The sequence below is a fragment of the Mobula hypostoma genome, chromosome 28, assembly GCF_963921235.1.
Source record: "Mobula hypostoma chromosome 28, sMobHyp1.1, whole genome shotgun sequence".
Lineage (NCBI taxonomy): Eukaryota > Metazoa > Chordata > Chondrichthyes > Myliobatiformes > Myliobatidae > Mobula > Mobula hypostoma.
Genome location: NC_086124.1, coordinates 32,980,222 through 33,001,801, shown reverse-complemented (window position 1 = coordinate 33,001,801; position 21,580 = coordinate 32,980,222). Strand labels below are relative to the sequence as shown.

Here is a 21,580-nt window from a genome sequence, read left to right as displayed (position 1 = left end):
AAAATATCAAAATGGATAGTAAAAGTTTTTTCAAGTATGTTGAAAATAAAAGAGAAGTGAGAGTGGATATAGGACCACTAGAAAATGAGACAGGAGAAATAATAACGGGGGACAAGGAGATGGCTGATGAACTATGTATTTTGCGCCAGTCTTCATCGTGGAAGACATTAGCAGTATGCCTGATGTCGTAATGTGTGAAGGAAGAGAAGTGGGTGCACTTAATGTTACAAGAGAGAAGGTGCTCAAAACGCTGAAAGGCCTAAAGCTATATGAGTCATCTGGACCAGAGGAACTGCACCCTAGGATACTGAAAGAGGTAGTGTTAGAGATTGTGGTGGCATTAGAAATGATCTTTCTAAAATCATTGGACTCTGGCATGGTGCCAGAGGACTGGAAAATTGCAAATGTTTCTCCACTCTTTAAAAGATTTCCTTTTCTGATTGGCTGCCAGTGACTAGTGGTGTTCCGAAGGGGTCGGTGTTGGGACCACTTCTTTTTATGCTGTATATAAATGATTGAGATGATGGAATAGATGTCTTTGTTGCAAAGTTTGCAAATGACTTGGAGATAGGTGGTGGGCAGGTAGTGTTGAGGAAATAGGTAGGATGCAGAAGGACTTAGACAGATTAGGAGAATTGCAAATGTTTCTCCACTCTTTAAGAAAAGAGAAAGGCAGCTGTAAAGAAATTATAGACCAGTTAGCCTGACCTCAGTGATTGGGATGATGTTAGAATCTATTGTTAAGGATGAGGTGATGGGGTACTTGGTGACACAGGGTAAGATAATACTAAGGCAGCATGGTTTCCTTCAGGGAAAATCCTGCCCAACAAACCTGCTGGAATTGTTTGAGGAGATTACAAGTAGGATAGATAAAGGAGATGCTGTGGGTGTTGAATATTTGGACTTTCAGAAGGCCTTTGACAAGGTGCCACACAGACTGCTTACCAAACATGGTATTACAGGAAAATTACTAACGCGGTTAGAGCATTAGCTGATTGGTAGGAGGCAGTGAGTGGGAATAAAAGGATCCTTTTCTGGTTGGCTGTCAGTGACTAGTGGTGTTCCACAGGGGTCGGTGTTGGGACCACTTCTTTTTATGCTGTATATAAATGATTTAGACGATGGAATTATGGCTTTGTTCCCAAGTTTGCAGATGACTTGAAGATAGGTGGTGGGCAGGTAGTGTTGAGGAAACAGGTAGGATGCAGAAGGACTTAGACAGATTAGGAGAAAGGGCAAGAAAGTGGCAAATGAAATACAATGTTGGAAAACGCATGGTCATGCACTTTGGTAGTAGAAATAAATGTGCGGACTATTTTCTAAATGGAGAGAAAATCCAGGAATCTGAACTGCAGAGGGACTTGGGAGTCCTTGTGCAGAACACCCTAAAGGTTAACTTGCAGGTTGAGTTGGTGGTGAGGAAGGCAAATGCCATGTTAGCATTCATTTCAAGAGATCTGGAATACAGGAGCAGGGATGTGATGCTGAGGCTTTATAAGACACTGGTGAGGCCTCACCTTGAGTATTGTGAACAGTTTTGTGCCCCTCATCTTAGAAAAGATGTGCTGGCATTGGAGAGGGTCCGGAGGAGGTTCACAAGGTGATTCCAGGAATGAAACGGTTATCGTACGAGTAACATTTGATGGCTCTGGTCTGTACTCACTGGAATTTAGAGGGATGAGTGGGAATCTCATTGAAACCTCTCAAATGTTCAAAGGCCGAGACAGAGTTGATGAGGAAAGGATGTTTCCCACGGTGGGGGAGCCTAGGACAAGATCTGCGCCTCAGGATAGAGGGGCACCCTTTCAAAACAGAGACACAGAGAAATTTCTTTAGCCAGAGGGTGGTGAATTTGTGGAATTTGTTGCCACAGGCAGCTGTGGAGACCAGATCATTGGGTGTATTTAAGGCTGAGATGGATAGGTTCTTGATTGGACATGGCGTCAAAGGTTATGGGGAGAAGGCCGGGAATCAGCCATGATTGAATGGTGGAGCAGACTCGATGGGCCAGATGGCCTAATTCTGCTCCTATGTCTTATGGACATTGTGGAAGCAGAAGGTGTTAATTTTGTTGGGCATTTGATTACTGGTTTAATTAGTTCAGCACATTGTGGGCTGAAGGGCCTGTGCCTGTGCTGTTCTTTATGTTGTGTTTCCGGTGGAAAACCCCTCCCGACGGCGAGGGGCTAGGCAGAGTGCACAGTCTGAAGCAATTCTGCCTCTCATCTGAGAGGGGTTATTTAGTCTCTGCCATCCAGGACTCACTGCAGATTCAACAAGGACTCTCAGAGGGGTTATCAGGGAGATTGAGAGGGGGAGAAGTGTGCCCTGGAATGTGGGACTGATGGTGGGGTGGTGGAGGAAGGAGAGCTGGCACAGACCAGAGGAACTGAGCAGCCTGTATTCCCCTCTCCCCCTTCCCTTCCCTCCCCTGCCAACTCCATTCCTGAAGGGTGACAGCCACAGCCCACCTCGGAGCCCCTTGGGGTCCTAGCACTCACAGGTCAAGCCTCGATTCCCGGCACAAGCTTATGTTGCAATTCGTTGCAAACAACCCAGATTCCCAGCACTGAGCGAGGACCACGGTCTCTGACCTTTGCACTTTGAAATGCACAACCGCAATGGGAGGAAGTGCTACCACCCCTGCCAGCAGTACACAGCCTGTTCCTTCAGGGCAGCTCTTCCCCTCACAGTCCTGCCCCAACCCCTTGCTCCTTTCCATCACCAAAGCTCAAATTGCTACACTTACTCTGGCGCTATGGCAGGGGCACTGAGGAAGAACTGCTGTGCTGTGGGAGGGGGGCAGTGAGGAGGGAGCGTCATGCTGTGGGAGGGGCAGTGAGGAGGGAGCGTCATGCTGTGGGAGGGGCAGTGAGGAGGGCACATCATGCTGTGGGAGGTCGGCAGTGAGGAGAAGGCGTCATGCTGTGGGGGGGCAGTGAGGAGGGCATATCATACTGTGGGAGGGGCAGTAAGGAGGGAGCGTCCTGCTGTGGGAGGGCAGTAAGGAGGGAGCGTCATGCTGTTGGGGGGCAGTGAGGAGAAGGCGTCATGCTGTGGGAGGGGCAGTGAGGAGGGCACATCATACTGTGGGAGGGGCAGTAAGGAGGGAGCGTCCTGCTGTGGGAGGGCAGTAAGGAGGGAGCGTCATGCTGTTGGGGGGCAGTGAGGAGGCAGCGTCATGCTGTGGGAGGGGAAGTGAGGAGGGAGCGTCATGCTGTGGGAGGGGCAGTAAGGAGGGAGCGTCCTGCTGTGGGAGGGCAGTAAGGAGGGAGCGTCATGCTGTTGGGGGGCAGTGAGGAGGCAGCGTCATGCTGTGGGAGGGGCAGTGAGGAGGGAGCGTCATGCTGTGGGAGGGGCAGTGAGGAGGGAGCATCATGCTGTGGGGGGCAGTGAGGAGGGAGCATCATGCTGTGGGGGCAGTGAGGAGGGAGCATCATGCTGTGGGAGGGGGCAGTAAGGAGGGAGCGTCCTGCTGTGGGAGGGCAGTAAGGAGGGAGCGTCATGCTGTGGGAGGGACATTGAGGAGGGAGTATCATGCTGTGGGGGGCAGTGAGGAAGGAGCGTCATGCTGTGGGAGGGGCAGAGAGGAGGGAGCGTCATGCTGTGGGAGGGGCAGTGAGGAAGGAGCGTCATGCTGTGGGAGGGGCAGTGAGGAGGGAGCGCCGCGCCGTGGGAGGGGGCAGTGAGGAGGGAGCGCCGCGCCGTGGGACGGGCAGAGAGGAGGGAGCGCAGCTCTGCCATTCTGAGACCGAGGCCTCCTCTGTTGCCTGAGGATCCTGAAATCCCCCCGGCCCCATTGAGATGGTCCGGGTTACGCCACCTCCAACTGTGTCCTGCGACTGTCACTCTAATCCTCAGCCCACATCACTGAATGGGATCGGGGACAGCTCACCACCCTCCTGCCCGTCAGTTGCAACATCCTGTCTGGGTTGGGGAGCGTGGGTGGGTGGGAGAGATCTTTCCCCGAATACACGGCCCCCGTAAACATTGAGGAAAGGCCCAGCTGCGGTCACAGTGAGCTCTCGGCCCCCCGGTCATTCACACCTCCAGCGGGCAGAGTCCAGCATTCAGTCCAACACCATGGCAAGCGGAAACCAGGCACCTGGTGTGTTTCTGGCTTACCTACTGCTCCTTGCTCTGTACCCCAGCCCCACAGGTAGGTACCTGGGCGCTCCATTACTGGGTGGGTGGGCAGCCTCCAGCATCCCCCACTTCAGTGGGTAGGAAGAGGGGTGTGTGACGCCCTCCCTGGGATCGGATCGGCATACCGCTTTTCCACAGGGCCTTTTCGGCAGCTCACGCCCCAAGCGGGGAAGGAATTTGATGTGTGTCTGGAGCTGACAGAGCTCCGTACCGTGGGCAGTGAGAACGGAGCACTGTGCTGTGGGAGGGGAGTGCTGCGTTGTGGCAGGGCAGTGAGGAGAGAATGCCGCGCTGTGGGAGAGGCGATGAGGAGAGAGTGCCGCACTCTGGGGTTGTGAGATGAGCAGAGTGCCGCACTCTGGGGGTGTGAGATGAGCAGAGTGCCGCACTCTGGGGGTGTGAGATGAGGAGAGAGTGCCGCACTCTGGGGATGTGAGGTGAGGAGAGTGCCGCACTCTGGGGGTGTGAGGTGAGGAGAGAGTGCCGCACTCCGGGGGTGTGAGGTGAGGAGAGAGTGCCCCACTCTGGGGGTGTGAGGTGAGGAGAGAGTGCCGCACTCCGGGGGTGTGAGGTGAGGAGAGAGTGCCCCACTCTGGGGGTGTGAGGTGAGGAGAGAGTGCCGCACTCTGGGGGTGTGAGATGAGGAGAGAGTGCCGCACTCTGGGGGTGTGAGGTGAGGAGAGTGCCGCACTCTGGGGGTGTGAGGTGAGGAGAGAGTGCCGCACTCTGGGGGTGTGAGGTGAGGAGAGTGCCGCACTCTGGGGGTGTGAGGTGAGGAGAGTGCCGCACTCTGGGGGTGTGAGATGAGGAGAGAGTGCCGCACTCTGGGGGTGTGAGGTGAGGAGAGAGTGCCCCACTCTGGGGGTGTGAGGTGAGGAGAGAGTGCCGCACTCTGGGGGTGTGAGGTGAGGAGAGAGTGCCACACTCTGGGGTGGTGCCGCACTCTGGGGATGTGAGGTGTGCCGCACTCCGGGGGTGTGAGGTGAGGAGAGAGTGCCGCACTCTGGGGGTGTGAGGTGAGGAGAGAGTGCCGCACTCCGGGGGTGTGAGGTGAGGAGAGTGCCGCACTCTGGGGGTGTGAGGTGAGGAGAGAGTGCCGCACTCTGGGGGTGTGAGGTGAGGAGAGAGTGCCGCACTCTGGGGGTGTGAGATGAGGAGAGAGTGCCGCACTCTGGGGGTGTGAGGTGAGGAGAGAGTGCCACACTCTGGGGGTGTGAGGTGAGGAGAGAGTGCCGCACTCTGGGGGTGTGAGGTGAGGAGAGTGCCGCACTCTGGGGGTGTGAGGTGAGGAGAGAGTGCCGCACTGTGGGGGGGGGGGGGCGGTGAGGACGGAACACCGTGTGGTGGGTGAGGAGAGATCGCTATGTCGTGGGGAAGGATCGCCACACAGTGGGATGTGCTCCTGGCGCTCCGGCTGTGCCTGGAGCTGGAGGCGAGGACCCGGGCAGGGAATCCCATCTCGCCACCTGTTGAGCTGTCGAATCCCCAAGAAGCCGAGACTGTCGGCCGGACAAAGATGGGAAGCCTGTGGGCCAGGAGAGAAAGGAGGATCTGATTGATGGTCGAAGGGTCTAACTCGTTGTCCCCTGCCAGACACGGCCAGTGTACGATGCTACACTGCAATGGACCGCAGCACATTCACCTGCACTGACCTGATCGCGGACAACATTAAGGAAGAAGTCTGCTGTCTGAACCCGAATTACTGCTTCCAGAGGAATTCCGATGGCAAATCAGTCCTGTGCTGGTGAGTATCACACGCACACCTTCGTTCCCTCCCCCCGCCTCAGGAGAATTTGATTGGACAGTGTCTAATCCTGGAGAATGCAACGGGATAGTGTGGGAGCTTCACTCTGTCTGACCCCGGGAGTGTGTGATGGGACAGTGTGGAGAGAGCTTCACTCTGTGTCTGTCCCCGGGAGTGTGTGATGGGACGGTGTGGAGGAAGCTTCACTCTGTGTCTGACCCCGGGGGTGTGTGATGGGACAGTGTGGAGGGAGTTTCACTCTGTGTCTGACCCCGGGAGTGTGTGATGGGACGGTGTGGAGGGAGCTTCACTCTGTGTCTGACCCCGGGAGTGTGTGATGGGACGGTGTGGAGGGAGTTTCACTCTGTGTCTGTCCCCGGGAGTGTGTGATGGGACGGTGTGGAGGGAGCTTCACTCTGTGTCTGACCCTGGGAGTGTGTGATGGGACAGTGTGGAGGGAGCTTCACTCTGTCTCTGACCCCAGGAGTGTGTGATGGGACGGTGTGGAGGGAGATTCACTCTGTGTCTGACCCCGGGGGTGTGTGATGCGACGGTGTGGAGGGAGATTCACTCTGTGTCTGACCCCGGGAGTGTGTGATGGGAGTCCCACTCTGTGTCTGATACTGGGATTGTGTAATAAGGTGGTGTGCAAAGTCCTTCACACTATGTTGGATCTCTGGAGTATACGAGTGGCTTTTTACCACATAGTCGCAGTTGACTCGACGGAGGAGGTCTCAGGTCTGGGAGGGAGAGATACTGAAAAGGAGCTGTCGTGGGATTTCAGCTTTTTTTTGCCATCACAGTCGCGATTCATTAGCAAAGACAAATAAAAATAAGGCAGGTACCAGCAGGAGTGGCCATTCTGTGAGTGGACCAGCGTTAGAGTGGGGAGGCTTCGGTGGGAACAGGCTTGGGCAAGTTAAGTATCTGGTGGGTTTCTTCTTCTTCATTCTTCAACTGTTACTGCAGTGAGGGAGTTGTGTTGTGCTCCTTGTGTGAGATGTGGGAATTCTGGGAGAGCTTCCAGCCTCCTGCACCGGGTGCACCAAGCTGCAGCCCCTCAGAGAACTGGAGCAGCAGCTTGATCACCTTCGACTGGTATGAGAGACTGAGGAAGTGATAGATAGGAGCTACAGAGAGGTAGTCACCCCTCAGTTACAGGAGGCAGGTACCTGGGTGACTGTTGGGAGAGGGAAAGGAAATGGGCAGCCGGTGCAGAGTGCCCCTGTGGCTATTCCCCTCAGCACGGTGGCTCAGAAGAGAAAGGGAAGGTGGAGAAGAGAACTGCGTAATGTTTGATTCCACAGTTAGAAGGGTAGACATGAGGTTTTGTGGATGAGATAGAGACACCCGGGTGGTATGTTGCCTCCTAAGTGCGAGGTGAGGAATGTCTTGGATCGGGTCCTGAAGAGAAAATTTAGGGAGCAAGGTAATGATCTCTGAGCTGCCGCCTATGTTCAAGGTAATGATCTCTGAGCTGCCGCCTATTCCACATGCCAGTCAGGGTAGGAATAGGATGATCTGGCAGTTGAATGCATGGCTGAGACTCTGGTTCAGAGGGCAGTGATTCAGATTTCTAGATCATTGGGATCTCTCCTATGGAGGGTATGACCTGTACAAAAGGGATGGGTTACACCCGAACCCAAGGGGGACCAATATCCTTGTCAACAGGTTAGACAGAGCTGTTCAGGAGGGTTTAAACTAATTCTGGAGATGACAACTGCAGTGATAGGGCTGTTGGTTTATAAACAGAAGCAATGCGAAGGGACACTGCTGGCAAGGAGAGGCTGATGATGGAGCAAAATTACAGTCAAAGGGATGAGTTGCAATGTAAAAGGGGTCAAAATCTAAAAGAGAACAGGAATACAGGACTATAGGTGTTATATTTGAATGCTTGCAGCATATGGAATGAGATAGATGAACATTAGCACAGTTAGAGATTGGCAAGTTTGACATTGTGGGCATCACACAAAAAGGATTATAGTTGGGAGTTTAACATCAAAGGACGCACACTATATTGAAAGGACAGACAGGTAGGCAGAGGGAGTGGGGTGGCTTTCAAATCATTGGAAAGAGGTGACATGAGATTTGAAGATTTGAATCCTTGTGGGTAGAGTTAAGGAACTGCAACAGTCATGGAGGATTTCAATTTAAGACCATAAGACATAGGAGCAGAACTAGGCTATTCAGCCAATTGAGTCTGCTCCACCATTCCATCATGGCTGATCGCCTTCTCACCATATCCTTTGATGCCCTAACGATCAGGAAACTCTGAATTTCCGCCTTAAATATACCCACGGACTTGGCCTATTTGCTGGCTTAAAATTTCCTCCGTACCTCAGTTCTAAAAGGTCATCCCTCAATTTTTAGGCTGTGACCTCTAGTCCTGGACCCCCCAAATATCCTCTCCACAACCATCCTATCCAGACCTTTCAACATTCTTGCTTGTTTGCTTGTTACATACACCTGTTAGGGTACATTCTCCAGATACCTTATAAGGTAACCATGGCCTTCAGCCAGGAGCAGATGTCATCAGGTGGTTCCCAACCTTCACAGAGTGTTTTGACCCTTAACCACAACACTCTCCCAGTAGGTGGGCCGGCAGTGGTGGCCAAATCACTGCCCATCTGCTCCTGGCTTCCAGCTCCCCTCCTCTCGCCTACTCCAAATCCGCCTCTTCCCCCATCCTACCAGCTGCTTGTTTTTTGCTCCTTTCGTCCAGGCCCAGATCTGACAACAACCGCCATGCTGATTTGGCTGGGAAACCTCTGCAGCCGATCTCCACAGGGAACAACCATGCCTGCCATCCCTTGTCTTTGCACTCCTGCACTAAGGGCTGGTACTTCAAGGCCTTTCTCTCGTGGGCCTCTTCCCATCCCTCCTCCCACGGCACAGTCACCTCAACCAGAATTATTTTCCTGTCTTCAGCTGACCACAGTACAATGCCCGGGCGTAGGGTTGTGTGCACCACATCCGGGAACTGCAGCCTGCTTCCCACATCGACCCTCATCTCCCAGGAACTGGCCGTTAGCAGCAGATTGGGCTTTGATTGGTTACAAAAGGCCTGGCTCCCTCTTTGATGAAGGTGATGGCCTTCCTCAAATCTGTGCCAGCCGCCCTCTTCTTGCATCTTTCCCGCTCTAGTGTGTCAGCAAGAGCAGGAGCACCTTATCATGGTGCCAGCTATACCGTCCTTGAGTTAGAGATGTTTTACACCTGGACAGTATATGAGCCAGTGTCCCTTTTTGACCACAGAGCTTACAGTGATCAATGAGACCCTCCTGCCAGTCAATACAGGCCCAAAGCTGCCAAATGCTCCTCATATGTTAACCCTTTCATTCCTGGAATCATCCTCCTGAACCTCCTCTGGACTCTCTCCAATGACAACACATCCTTTCTGAGATACGACTCCCAAAATTGTTGACAGTACAATAAGTGCAATCTGACTAGTATCTTATAAAGCCTCAGCATTATCTCCTTGTGTTTATATTCTATTCCCTTGAAATAAATGCCAACATTGCATTTCCCTTTTTTTATCACAGACTCAGCCTGTAGATTAACTTGCACGAGGACTCCTAAGTCCCTCTGCACCTCTGATGTTTGAACCTTCTCCCCATTTAGATAATAGTTTGCAATATTGTTCCTTTTACCAAAATGCAATCATGCATTTCCCAACACAGTATTCCATCTGCCACTTTTTAGCCCAATCTTCCAATTTATCTAAGTCCTGCTGCAATCGCATTGCTACTTCAGCAGAACCGACTCCTCTCACCTATGTTTGTATCATCTGCAAACATTGCCACAAAGCCATCAATTTCATTATCCAAATCATTGAAGACAATATGAAAAGTAGTGGTCCCAATACTGAACCCTGAGGAACACCACTAGTCACTGGCAGCCAACCAGAAAAGATCCCTTTTATTCTCACTCACTGCCTCCTGGCTGTCAGCCACTCCTCTATCCATGCCAGTATCTTTCCTGTAATGCCATGGGATTTTATTTTGTTCAGCAGCCTCGTGCGGTACCTTATCCAATGCCTTCTGAAAACCCTAGTAATTGACAACCACTCCTTTGTCCACCCTGCTTGTTACTTCCTCAAGGGAGTCTAAGCAATTTGTCAGGCAAGATTTCCCTTTACAAAAACCATACTGACTTTGATTTGTTTTTATCATTAGTCTCCCCATCCTTAATAATAGACTCTAACACCTTCCCAACCACTGAGGGTCGGCTAACTGGCCTACAGTTTCCTTTCTTTTTCCTTCCTCCCTTCTTAAAGAGTGGTGTGACATTTGCAATCTTCCAGTCCTCCAGGGCCACGCCAGAATCAAGTGATTCTTGAAAGATCATGACCAATGCATCTTATCTTTCAGCAACCTCTCTCAGGGCTCTGGGATGTAGTCCATCTGGCCCAGGTGACTTATCCACCTTAAGACCTTTCAGTTTCCCTAACACCTTTTCCTTTGTAATAGCAATAGTATTCACATCTGCTCCCCAACACAGACAGATCTCTGGCACACTGCTAGTGTCTTCCACAGTGAAGACTAATGCAAAGAACCCATTTCTTTGTCCCCCATTGCTACCTCACCAACATCATTTTCCAGTGGTCCAATATCAACTCTCACCAACTTTTACTCTTTATAAAACTGAAAAATCTTTTAGTATCCTGCTTTATGTCATTGGCTAGTCTGTCCTCATATTTCATCTTTTCTCTTCTTAACGTTTTTTTAGTTGCTTTTTGTTGGATTTTAAAAGCTTCTCAATCATCCTACTTCCCACTCACTTTTGCTGTATTATTTGCCCTTTCCTTGGCTTTTATGCAGTCCCTAACTTTCCTTGTCAGCCATGGATGCCTAACCCTGCCATATGAGAACTACAACTTCTGTGGGACACAGCTATCCTGCACCTTGTGAAATATTCCCAGAAACTTCAGCCATCTCTGCTCTGCCATCATCCCCGCCCCCCCCAGTATACTGCTCCAATCCACGTGGGCAAGCTCCTCTCTCATGCGTCTGTAACTCTCATTATTCCATCGCGATACTGATACATGTGACTTATGCTTCTCCCTTTCAAACTGAAGTATGAATTCAATCATATTATGATCACTGCTTCTTAAGGGTTCCTTTGTGTTTAGCTCCCTAATAAGATCTGGGTTATTACACAACACTCAATCTAAAATAGGCTCAAGCTCAAAGCCATAATTGAAGGTATTCAACACATTCTCTCTCTTGCGAACTGACACCAACCTGATTTTCCCCTGCATAACCCCCATTACAATTGTGACATTACCCTTATTACATGCCTTTTCCAGCTCCTTTTGCAATCTCAACCCCACATCTTGGCTACTATTTGGAGATCTATATGATTCCCATAATGGTTTTTAACCCTTGCAGTTTCTTAACTCCACCCACATATATTCAACATTCTCTGACCCTATGTCAGCTATTTCTAAAGATGGTGAGCATATCCAGAACTAGAGGGCACAGGTTTGATCATTTAGAACAGAATTAAGGAGGAATTTTTTTTAGCCAGAGTAGTGAACCTACGGAACGCTCTGCCACAGACTACGGTGGAGGCTCAGTCCATGGCTATATCTAAGGTGGAAATTGATCATTTCCTGATCAGTCAGGGCATCAAAGGATATGGCGAGAAAGCAGGAGCATTGAGTTGAGTGGGATCTGGGATCTGCAGACTTGATGGCCTAATTCCGCTCCTATGTCTTATGGTCTTATGGTCCATCTCCTACCAACAGAGCCACACCACCGGTTATGCCTTCCTGTCTGTCCTTTCAATATAAAGTATATCCTTTGATGTTAAGCTCCCAACTATGGCCTACTTTCAGGCATGACTCAGTGCTGCCCTCAATGCCATACCGACCAATCTCTAATTGCCACAGGTTTGTCCACTTTATGCAAAATCTTACGTGCATTTAAATACAGCAGCTTCAGCCCTGCATTCTTCACCCTTTTGAATGTTGCCTCTGTGGTACAATTTAACTCTTTGCTCTGTCTGCATTTGTACCCAATCATTGGCTTGTCCTTTCATACATCCACGTTACATCCATCATCTACTTGTAGGTAGATTGGGAAAATCATATTGCTGTTCGATCCTAAGAAAGTAAATTGGTAGAAAGCCTACAAGATGGCTTTTAGAATAACTTGTAGTTGAGCCCACTAGGGGAGCAGCGACTCTCAACTGGATATTGCGTTAAGAACCAGTTTTGATTCGTGAACTTAAGGTAAAGGAACCCTTAGAGTCAGTGATCATAAATTTGAGAGGGGGAAGCTGAAGTCAGTTGTATCAGTAATACAGTGGAGCAAAGGGAATTACAGAGACATGAGAGTTGAGCTGGCCAAAGTTGATTGAAAGGGGACACGAGCATGGATGACGGCAGGGCAGCAATGGATGGAGTTTCTGGGAGCAATTTGCAAGGCATAGGATAGATACATCCCAAAGAAGAGGTAGTATTCTAAAACATAAACATGAGGAATTCTGCAGATGCTGGAAATTCAAGTAACACGCATCAAAGTTGCTGGTGAACGCAGCAGTCCAGGCAGCATCTCTAGGAAGAGGTACAGTCAACGTTTCGGGCCGAGACCCTTCGTCAGGACTAACTGAAGGAAGAGCTAGTAAGAGATTTGAAAGTGGGAGGGGGATCTAACTCTTCCTTCAGTTAGTCCTGACGAAGGGTTTCGGTCCAAAACATCGACTGTACCTCTTCCTGGGGATGCTGCCTGGCCTGTTGCGTTCACCAGCAACTCTGATGTGTGTTGGTAGTATTCTAAAGGTAGGATGATGCAACTGTGGCTGACAAGGGAAGTCAAAGCCAACGTGAAAGCAAAACGTAGAAAATAGGTGCAGGAGTAGGCCATTCGGCCCTTCGAGCCTGCACCGCCATTCAGTATGATCATGGCTGATCATCCAACTCAGAACCCTGTACCTGCCTTCCCTCCATACCCCCTGATCCCTTTAGCCACAAGGGCCTTATCTAACTCACTCTTAAATATAGCCAGTGAACTGGCCTCAACTATTTCCTGTGGCAGAGAATTCCACAGATTCACCACTCTCTGTGTGAAGAAGTTTTTCCTCATCTTGGTCCTAAAAGGCTTCCTCTTTATCCTTAAACTGTGACTCCTCGTTCTGGATTTCCCCAACATCGGGAACAATCTTCCTACATTTAGCCTGTCCAATCCCTTTAGAATTTTATACATTTCAATAAGATCCCCCCTCAATCTTCTAAATTCCAGCGAGTATAAGCCTAGTCGATCCAGTCTTTCATCATATGAAAGTCCTGCCATCCCAGGAATCAATCTGGTGAACCTTCTTTGGACTCCCTCTATGGCAAGAACATCTTTCCTCAGATTAGGGGACCAAAACTGCACACAATACTCCAGGTGTGGTCTCATCGAGGCCTTGTACAACTGCAGTAGTACCTCCCTGCTCCTGTACTCGAATCCTCTCGCTATAAATGCCAGCATACCATTCGCCTTTTTCACCGCCTGCTGTACCTGCATGCCCACTTTCAATGACTGGTGTATAATGACACCCAGGTCTCGTTGCACCTCCCCTTTTCCTAATCAGCCACCATTCAGATGATAATCTGTTTTCCTGTTCTTGCCACCAAAGTGGATAACTTCACATTTATCCACATTAAATTGCATCTGCCATGAATTTGTCCACTCACCTAACCTATCCAAGTCACCCTGCATCCTGTTAGCATCCTCCTCACAGCTAACACTGCCACCCAGCTTCGTGTCATCTGCAAACTTGGAGATGCTGCATTTAATTCCCTCGTCTAAGTCATTAATATATATTGTAAACAACTGGGATCCCAGCACTGAGCCTTGCGGTACCCCACTAGTCACTGCCTGCCATTCTGAAAAGGTCCCGTTTATTCCCACTCTTTGCTTCCTGTCTGCCAACCAATTCTCTATCCACATCAATACCATACCCCGAATACGGTGGTGCTTTAAGTTTGCACACTAATCTCCTGTGTGGGACCTTGTCAAAAGCCTTTTGAAAATCCAAATATACCACATCCACTGGTTCTCCCCTATCCACTCTACGAGTTACATCCTCAAAAAATTCTATGAGATTCATCAAAAGACAAGGCATATAATGAAGCAAATATGAGTGGGAAGGTAGAGGATTGGGAAGCTTTTAAAAACCAACAGAAAGCAATTAAAAAAGCTGTATGGAGGGTGCGGGGAGATGAAATATGAAGGTTACACACAAAATGCTGGAGGAACTCAGCAGGTCAGGCAGCATCTATGGAAAGGAGTAAACATTCAATGCTTTGGGCAAAGACCCTTCATCATGTCTGGCCTACTGAGTTCCTTCAGCATTTTGTGTGTGTCGCTTGGACTTCCAGCATTTTTAGATTTTCTCTTGTTTGAATATGAAGGTAAGCTATCCAGTAATATCAAAGAGGATAGCAAAAATTCTTTCAGGTATGTAAAGAGCAAAAGTGAGGCGAGAGTAGATATTGGATCACTGGAAAATGATGCTGGAGAGTTAGTAAAGGGGGAGAAGAAAGTGACAGATGAACTGAATAAGTTCTTTTGCATTAGTCTTCGCTATGGAAAACACTACCAGCATGTCGGAAGTTCAAGAGTGTTGGAGGCAGGAGGGAGTGCAGTTGTTTTTACTAGGGAGATGGTGTTTGGGAAGCTGAAAGGTGGATAAATCACCTGGACCAGATGGACTATACCCCAGGGTTCTGAAGGAGGTGGCTGAAGAGATTGTGGAGGCATGAGTAATGATCTTTCAAGTACCACTAGATTCTGGCATTGTTCTGGAGTTGAAAAATTGTAAATATCACTGCACTCTTCAAGAAGGGAGAGAGTCAGAAGAAAGGAAATGAAAACCAGTTATCATGACCTCAGTTGATTGTTAAGGATGTGGTTTCGGGGTATTTGGTGGCACATGATAAAATAGGCCAGCATCAGCATGGGTTTCGCAAGGGAAAAACTTGCCTAACAAATCTGTTGGAATTCTTTGATGAAATAACAAGCAGGATAGACAAAGGGGAATCGTTGGATGTTGTGTACTTGGATCTTCAAAAGGCCTTTGACACAGTGCTTAGCAACGTAAGAGTCCATGGTATTCCAGGAAAGGTGCTATCACGGATAGAGCAATGACTGATTGGCAGGAGGCAAAGCGTGGGAATAAAGGGAGCCTTTTCTGTTTGGCTACTGGTGACTAGTGGTGTACCACAGGGGTTGGGGTTGGGACTTCTTGTTTTTACCTTACATGTCAATGATTTAGATAATGGAATTGATGGCTTTGTGGCTGTGTTTGCAGACAGTATGAAGATGGGTGGGGAGGCAGGTAGCTTAGAGGAAGCAGGGATTCTGCAGAAGGACTTAGGTGAGGAGAACGGACAAAGAGGTGGCAGATAAAATACGGTGTCAGAAAATGTATGGTCATGCACTTTGGGAGAAGTTCTCATGCAGGATTCCCTGAAGGTTAACTTGCAGGTTGAGTTGGTGGTGAGGAAGGCAAATGCAATGTTAGTATTCATTTTGGGAGGACTGGAATATAAAAACAGGGATGTAATGCTGAGGCTTTCTCAGGCATTGATGAGACTGTATGGAGTATTGTGAGCACTCTGGGCCCTTTATTTAAGAAAGGATGTGCAACTGTTGGAGAGGGTTCAGAGGAGGTTCGCAAGAATACTTCTGCGAATTAAAGTTTTATCATATGAGTAGCTTTGGGGCTGCACTCGCTGGAATTTAGAAGAATGAGAGGGATACATTGAAACCTGTCGAATGTTCAAAGGGCTCAGTGGTGATGTGGAGAGGATGCTTCCTATGGTGGGGGAGTCGAGGACCAGAGGAAACAGCCTCCAAGTAGAGGAGCGCCCATTTAAAACAGATGAGGAGGAATTTCTTCAGCCAGAGCACGGTGAGTTTGTGGAATTCATTGCCATAGACAACACCGGAGGCCAGGTCACTGGGTGTATTTAAGGCCAAGATACAAGTCAGGGAGTGAGACCTTACGGGGAGAAGGCAGGAGAGGGAGATGCATCAGCTATGACGAAATGACAGAAAAAGCTCGATGGGCCAAACGGCCTAATTCTGCAACATATCTGATGGTCTTATACCCTTATGGTAATGGGACAGTGTGGAGAGAGCTTCTCTCCGTGTCTAACCCTGGGAATGTGTGATGGACAGTGTGGAGAGAGCTTTTCCCTGTGTCTAATCCTGGGAATGTGTGATGGACGGTGTGGAGAGAGCTTCTCCCTGTGTCTAACCCTGGGAATGTGTGATGGACGGTGTGGAGAGAGCTTCTGTCTGACTAACCCTGGGAATCTGTGCTGGACAGTGTGGAGAGAGCTTCTTCGTGTCTAACCCCGGGAATGTGTGATGGACGGTGTGGAGAGAGCTTCTCTCTGACTAACCCTGGGAATGTGTGATGGACAGTGTGGAGAGAGCTTCTCTCTGTGTCTAACCCTGGGAATGTGTGATGGACGGTGTGGAGAGAGCTTCTCTCTGACTAACCCTGGGAATGTGTGCTGGACAGTGTGGAGAGAGCTTCTTCGTGTCTAACCCCGGGAATGTGTGATGGACGGTGTGGAGAGAGCTTCTCTCTGACTAACCCTGGGAATGTGTGCTGGACGGTGTGGAGAGAGCTTCTCTCTGTCTAACCCTGGGAATGTGTGATGGACAGTGTCAAGAGAGCTTTTCCCTGTGTGTAACCCTGGGAATGTGTGCTGGACAGTGTGGAGAGAGCTTCTCTCCGTGTCTAACCCTGGGAATGTGTGATGGACGGTGTGGAGAGAGCTTTTCTCCGTGTCTAACCCTGGGAATGTGTGATGGACGATGTGGAGAGAGCTTTTCCCTGTGTCTAACCCTGCGAATGTGTGATGGACGGTGTGGAGAGAGCTTTTCCCTGTGTCTAACCCTGGGAATGTGTGATGGACAGTGTGGAGAGAGCTTCTCTCCGTGTCTAACCCTAGGAATGTGTGATGGACGGTGTGGAGAGAGCTTCTCTCTGACTAACCCTGGGAATGTGTGCCAGACAGTGTGGAGACAGCTTCTTCGTGTCTAACCCCGGGAATGTGTGATGGACGGTGTGGAGAGAGCTTCTCTCTGACTAACCCTGGGAATGTGTGCTGGACGGTGTGGAGAGAGCTTCTCTCTGTCTAACCCTGGGAATGCGTGATGGACAGTGTCGAGAGAGCTTTTCCCTGTGTCTAACCCTGGGAATGTGTGCTGGACAGTGTGGAGAGAGCTTCTCTCCGTGTCTAACCCTGGGAATGTGTGATGGACAGTGTGGAGAGAGCTTTTCCCTGTGTCTAACCCTGGGAATGTGTGATGGACGGTGTGGAGAGAGCTTTTCTCCGTGTCTAACCCTGGGAATGTGTGATGGACGGTGTGGAGAGAGCTTTTCTCCGTGTCTAACCCTGGGAATGTGTGATGGACGGTGTGGAGAGAGCTTTTCCCTGTGTCTAACCCTGGGAATGTGTGATGTACGGTGTGGAGAGAGCTTTTCCCTCTGTCTAACCCTGGGAATGTGTGCTGGACAGTGTGGAGACAGCTTCTTCGTGTCTAACCCCGGGAATGTGTGATGGACGGTGTGGAGAGAGCTTCTCTCTGTCTAACCCTGGGAATGCGTGATGGACAGTGTTGAGAGAGCTTTTCCCTGTGTCTAACCCTGGGAATGTGTGCTGGACAGTGTGGAGAGAGCTTCTCTCTGTGTCTAACCCTGGGAATGTGTGATGGACGGTGTGGAGAGAGCTTTTCCCTGTGTCTAACCCTGGGAATGTGTGATGGACGGTGTGGAGAGAGCTTTTCTCCGTGTCTAACCCTGGGAATGTGTGATGGACGGTGTGGAGAGAGCTTTTCTCCGTGTCTAACCCTGGGAATGTGTGATGGACGGTGTGGAGAGAGCTTTTCCCTGTGTCTAACCCTGGGATTGTGTGATGGACGGTGTGGAGAGAGCTTTTCCCTGTGTCTAACCCTGGGAATGTGTGCTGGACAGTGTGGAGAGAGCTTCTTCGTGTCTAACCCCGGGAATGTGTGATGGACGGTGTGGAGAGAGCTTCTCTCTGACTAACCCTGGGAATGTGTGCTGGACGGTGTGGAGAGAGCTTCTCCGTGTCTAACCCCGGGAATGTGTGATGGACAGCGTGGAGAGAGCTTCTCTCTGACTAACCCTGGGAATGTGTGCTGGACGGTGTGGAGAGAGCTTCTCCGTGTCGAACCCCGGGAATGTGTGATGGACAGTGTCGAGAGAGCTTTTCCCTGTGTCTAACCCTGGAAATGTGTGATGGACAGTGTGGAGAGAGCTTCTCTCTGACTAACCCTGGGAATGTGTGATGGACAGTGTGGAGAGAGCTTTTCCCTGTCTAACCCCGGGAATGTGTGATGGACAGTGTGGAGGGAGCTTTTCTCTGTCTAACCCTGGGAATGTGTGATGGACGGTGTCAAGAGAGCTTTTCCCTGTGTCTAACCCTGGGAATGTGTGCTGGACAGTGTGGAGAGAGCTTCTCTCCGTGTCTAACCCTGGGAATGTGTGATGGACGGTGTGGAGAGAGCTTTTCCCTGTGTCTAACCCTGGGAATGTGTGATGGACAGTGTGGAGAGAGCTTCTCTCCGTGTCTAACCCTAGGAATGTGTGATGGACGGTGTGGAGAGAGCTTCTCTCTGTCTAACCCCGGGAATGTGTGATGGACAGTGTGGAGAGAGCTTTTCTCTGTCTAACCCCGGGAATGTGTGATGGACAGTGTGGAGAGAGCTTTTCCCTGTGTCTAACCCTGGGAATGTGTGATGGACAGTGTGGAGAGAGCTTCTCTCTGACTAACCCTGGGAATGTGTGCTGGACGGTGTGGAGAGAGCTTCTCTCTGTCTAACCCTGGGAATGTGTGATGGACAGTGTGGAGAGAGCTTTTCTCCGTGTCTAACCCTGGGAATGTGTGATGGACGGTGTGGAGAGAGCTTTTCTCCGTGTCTAACCCTGGGAATGTGTGATGGACAGTGTGGAGAGAGCTTCTCTCTGTGTCTAACCCTGGGAATGTGTGATGGACGGTGTGGAGAGAGCTTTTCCCTGTGTCTAACCCTGGGAATGTGTGCTGGACAGTGTGGAGAGAGCTTCTTCGTGTCTAACCCCGGGAATGTGTGATGGACGGTGTGGAGAGAGCTTCTCTCTGACTAACCCTGGGAATGTGTGCTGGACAGTGTGGAGAGAGCTTCTTCGTGTCTAACCCCGGGAATGTGTGATGGACGGTGTGGAGAGAGCTTCTCTCTGACTAACCCTGGGAATGTGTGCTGGACGGTGTGGAGAGAGCTTCTCCGTGTCTAACCCCGGGAATGTGTGATGGACAGTGTGGAGAGAGCTTCTCTCTGTCTAACCCTGGGAATGTGTGATGGACAGTGTGGAGAGAGCTTTTCCCTGTGTCTAACCCTGGGAATGTGTGATGGACAGTGTGGAGAGAGCTTTTCCCTGTCTAACCCTGGGAATGTGTGATGGACAGTGTGGAGAGAGCTTCTCTCTGTGTCTAACCCTGGGAATGTGTGATGGACAGTGTGGAGAGAGCTTCTCTCTGTCTAACCCTGGGAATGTGTGATGGACGGTGTGGAGAGAGCTTTTCTCCGTGTCTAACCCTGGGAATGTGTGATGGACAGTGTGGAGAGAGCTTTTCCCTGTGTCTAACCCTGGGAATGTGTGATGGACGGTGTGGAGAGAGCTTTTCCCTGTGTCTAACCCTGGGAATGTGTGCTGGACAGTGTGGAGAGAGCTTCTCTCCGTGTCTAACCCTGGGAATGTGTGATGGACGGTGTGGAGAGAGCTTCTCTCTGTCTAACCCCGGGAATGTGTGATGGACAGTGTGGAGAGAGCTTTTCCCTGTGTCTAACCCTGGGAATGTGTGATGGACGGTGTGGAGAGAGCTTTTCCCTGTGTCTAACCCTGGGAATGTGTGATGGACGGTGTGGAGAGAGCTTTTCTCCGTGTCTAACCCTGGGAATGTGTGATGGACGGTGTGGAGAGAGCTTTTCTCCGTGTCTAACCCTGGGAATGTGTGATGGACGGTGTGGAGAGAGCTTTTCCCTGTGTCTAACCCTGGGAATGTGTGATGGACGGTGTGGAGAGAGCTTTTCCCTGTGTCTAACCCTGGGAATGTGTGATGGACGGTGTGGAGAGAGCTTCTCTCTGTGTCTAACCCTGGGAATGTGTGATGGACGGTGTGGAGAGAGCTTCTCTCTGTCTAACCCTGGGAATGTGTGATGGACGGTGTGGAGAGAGCTTTTCCCTGTGTCTAACCCTGGGAATGTGTGCTGGACAGTGTGGAGAGAGCTTCTCTGTGTCTAACCCTGGGAATGTGTGCTGGACGGTGTGGAGAGAGCTTCTCCGTGTCGAACCCCGGGAATGTGTGATGGACAGCGTCGAGAGAGCTTTTCCCTGTGTCTAACCCTGGAAATGTGTGATGGACAGTGTGGAGAGAGCTTTTCCCGTGTCTAACCCCGGGAATGTGTGATGGACAGTGTGGAGAGAGCTTTTCTCTGTCTAACCCTGGGAATGTGTGATGGACGGTGTGAAGAGAGCTTTTCCCTGTGTCTAACCCTGGGAATGTGTGCTGGACAGTGTGGAGAGAGCTTCTCTCCGTGTCTAACCCTGGGAATGTGTGATGGACGGTGTGGAGAGAGCTTTTCCCTGTGTCTAACCCTGGGAATGTGTGATGGACAGTGTGGAGAGAGCTTCTCTCCGTGTCTAACCCTGGGAATGTGTGATGGACGGTGTGGAGAGAGCTTCTCTCTGACTAACCCTGGGAATGTGTGCTGGACTGTGTGGAGAGAGCTTTTCCCTGTGTCTAACCCTGGGAATGTGTGATGGACGGTGTGGAGAGAGCTTCTCTCTGACTAACCCTGGGAATGTGTGCTGGACGGTGTGGAGAGAGCTTCTCTCCGTGTCTAACCCTGGGAATGTGTGATGGACAGTGTCGAGAGAGCTTTTCCCTGTGTCTAACCCTGGGAATGTGTGATGGACGGTGTGGAGAGAGCTTTTCTCCGTGTCTAACCCTGGGAATGTGTGATGGACGGTGTGGAGAGAGCTTTTCCCTGTGTCTAACCCTGGGAATGTGTGATGGACGGTGTGGAGAGAGCTTTTCTCCGTGTCTAACCCTGGGAATGTGTGATGGACGGTGTGGAGAGAGCTTTTCTCTGTGTCTAACCCTGGGAATGTGTGATGGACGGTGTGGAGAGAGCTTCTCTCTGTGTCTAACCCTGGGAATGTGTGATGGACGGTGTGGAGAGAGCTTTTCCCTGTGTCTAACCCTGGGAATGTGTGATGGACGGTGTGGAGAGAGCTTTTCCCTGTGTCTAACCCTGGGAATGTGTGATGGACAGTGTGGAGAGAGCTTTTCTCCGTGTCTAACCCTGGGAATGTGTGATGGACAGTGTGGAGAGAGCTTTTCCCTGTGTCTAACCCTGGGAATGTGTGATGGACGGTGTGGAGAGAGCTTTTCCCTGTGTCTAACCCTGGGAATGTGTGATGGACAGTGTGGAGAGAGCTTCTCTCTGACTAACCCTGGGAATGTGTGCTGGACGGTGTGGAGAGAGCTTCTCCGTGTCTAACCCCGGGAATGTGTGATGGACAGTGTGGAGAGAGCTTTTCCCTGTGTCTAACCCTGGGAATGTGTGCTGGACGGTGTGGAGAGAGCTTCTCCGTGTCTAACCCCGGGAATGTGTGATG

The 21,580-nt window shown here is 50.4% G+C and overlaps 1 protein-coding gene across 4 annotated transcripts in view; it reads left to right on the top strand.

The window, feature by feature from the left end:
- Positions 1–3,960: 3,960 nt before the first annotated feature.
- The window catches only part of LOC134338889 (properdin-like), a 52,845-nt gene continuing 35,225 nt past the window's right edge, over positions 3,961–21,580 (top strand). For 2 of the 4 annotated variants that reach the window (XR_010016302.1, XM_063035055.1), the window contains exons 1-2: positions 3,961–4,159; positions 5,740–5,890. Coding sequence is in view for 3 of the 4 variants with exons in the window: in XM_063035055.1 (XP_062891125.1) it covers positions 4,084–4,159; positions 5,740–5,890 (227 nt within the window). In the remaining variant the exon portion in view is untranslated. The remainder of the gene's footprint in view (positions 4,160–5,739; positions 5,891–21,580) is intronic. The other 2 variants (XM_063035054.1, XM_063035053.1) reach the window with 2 other exon arrangements.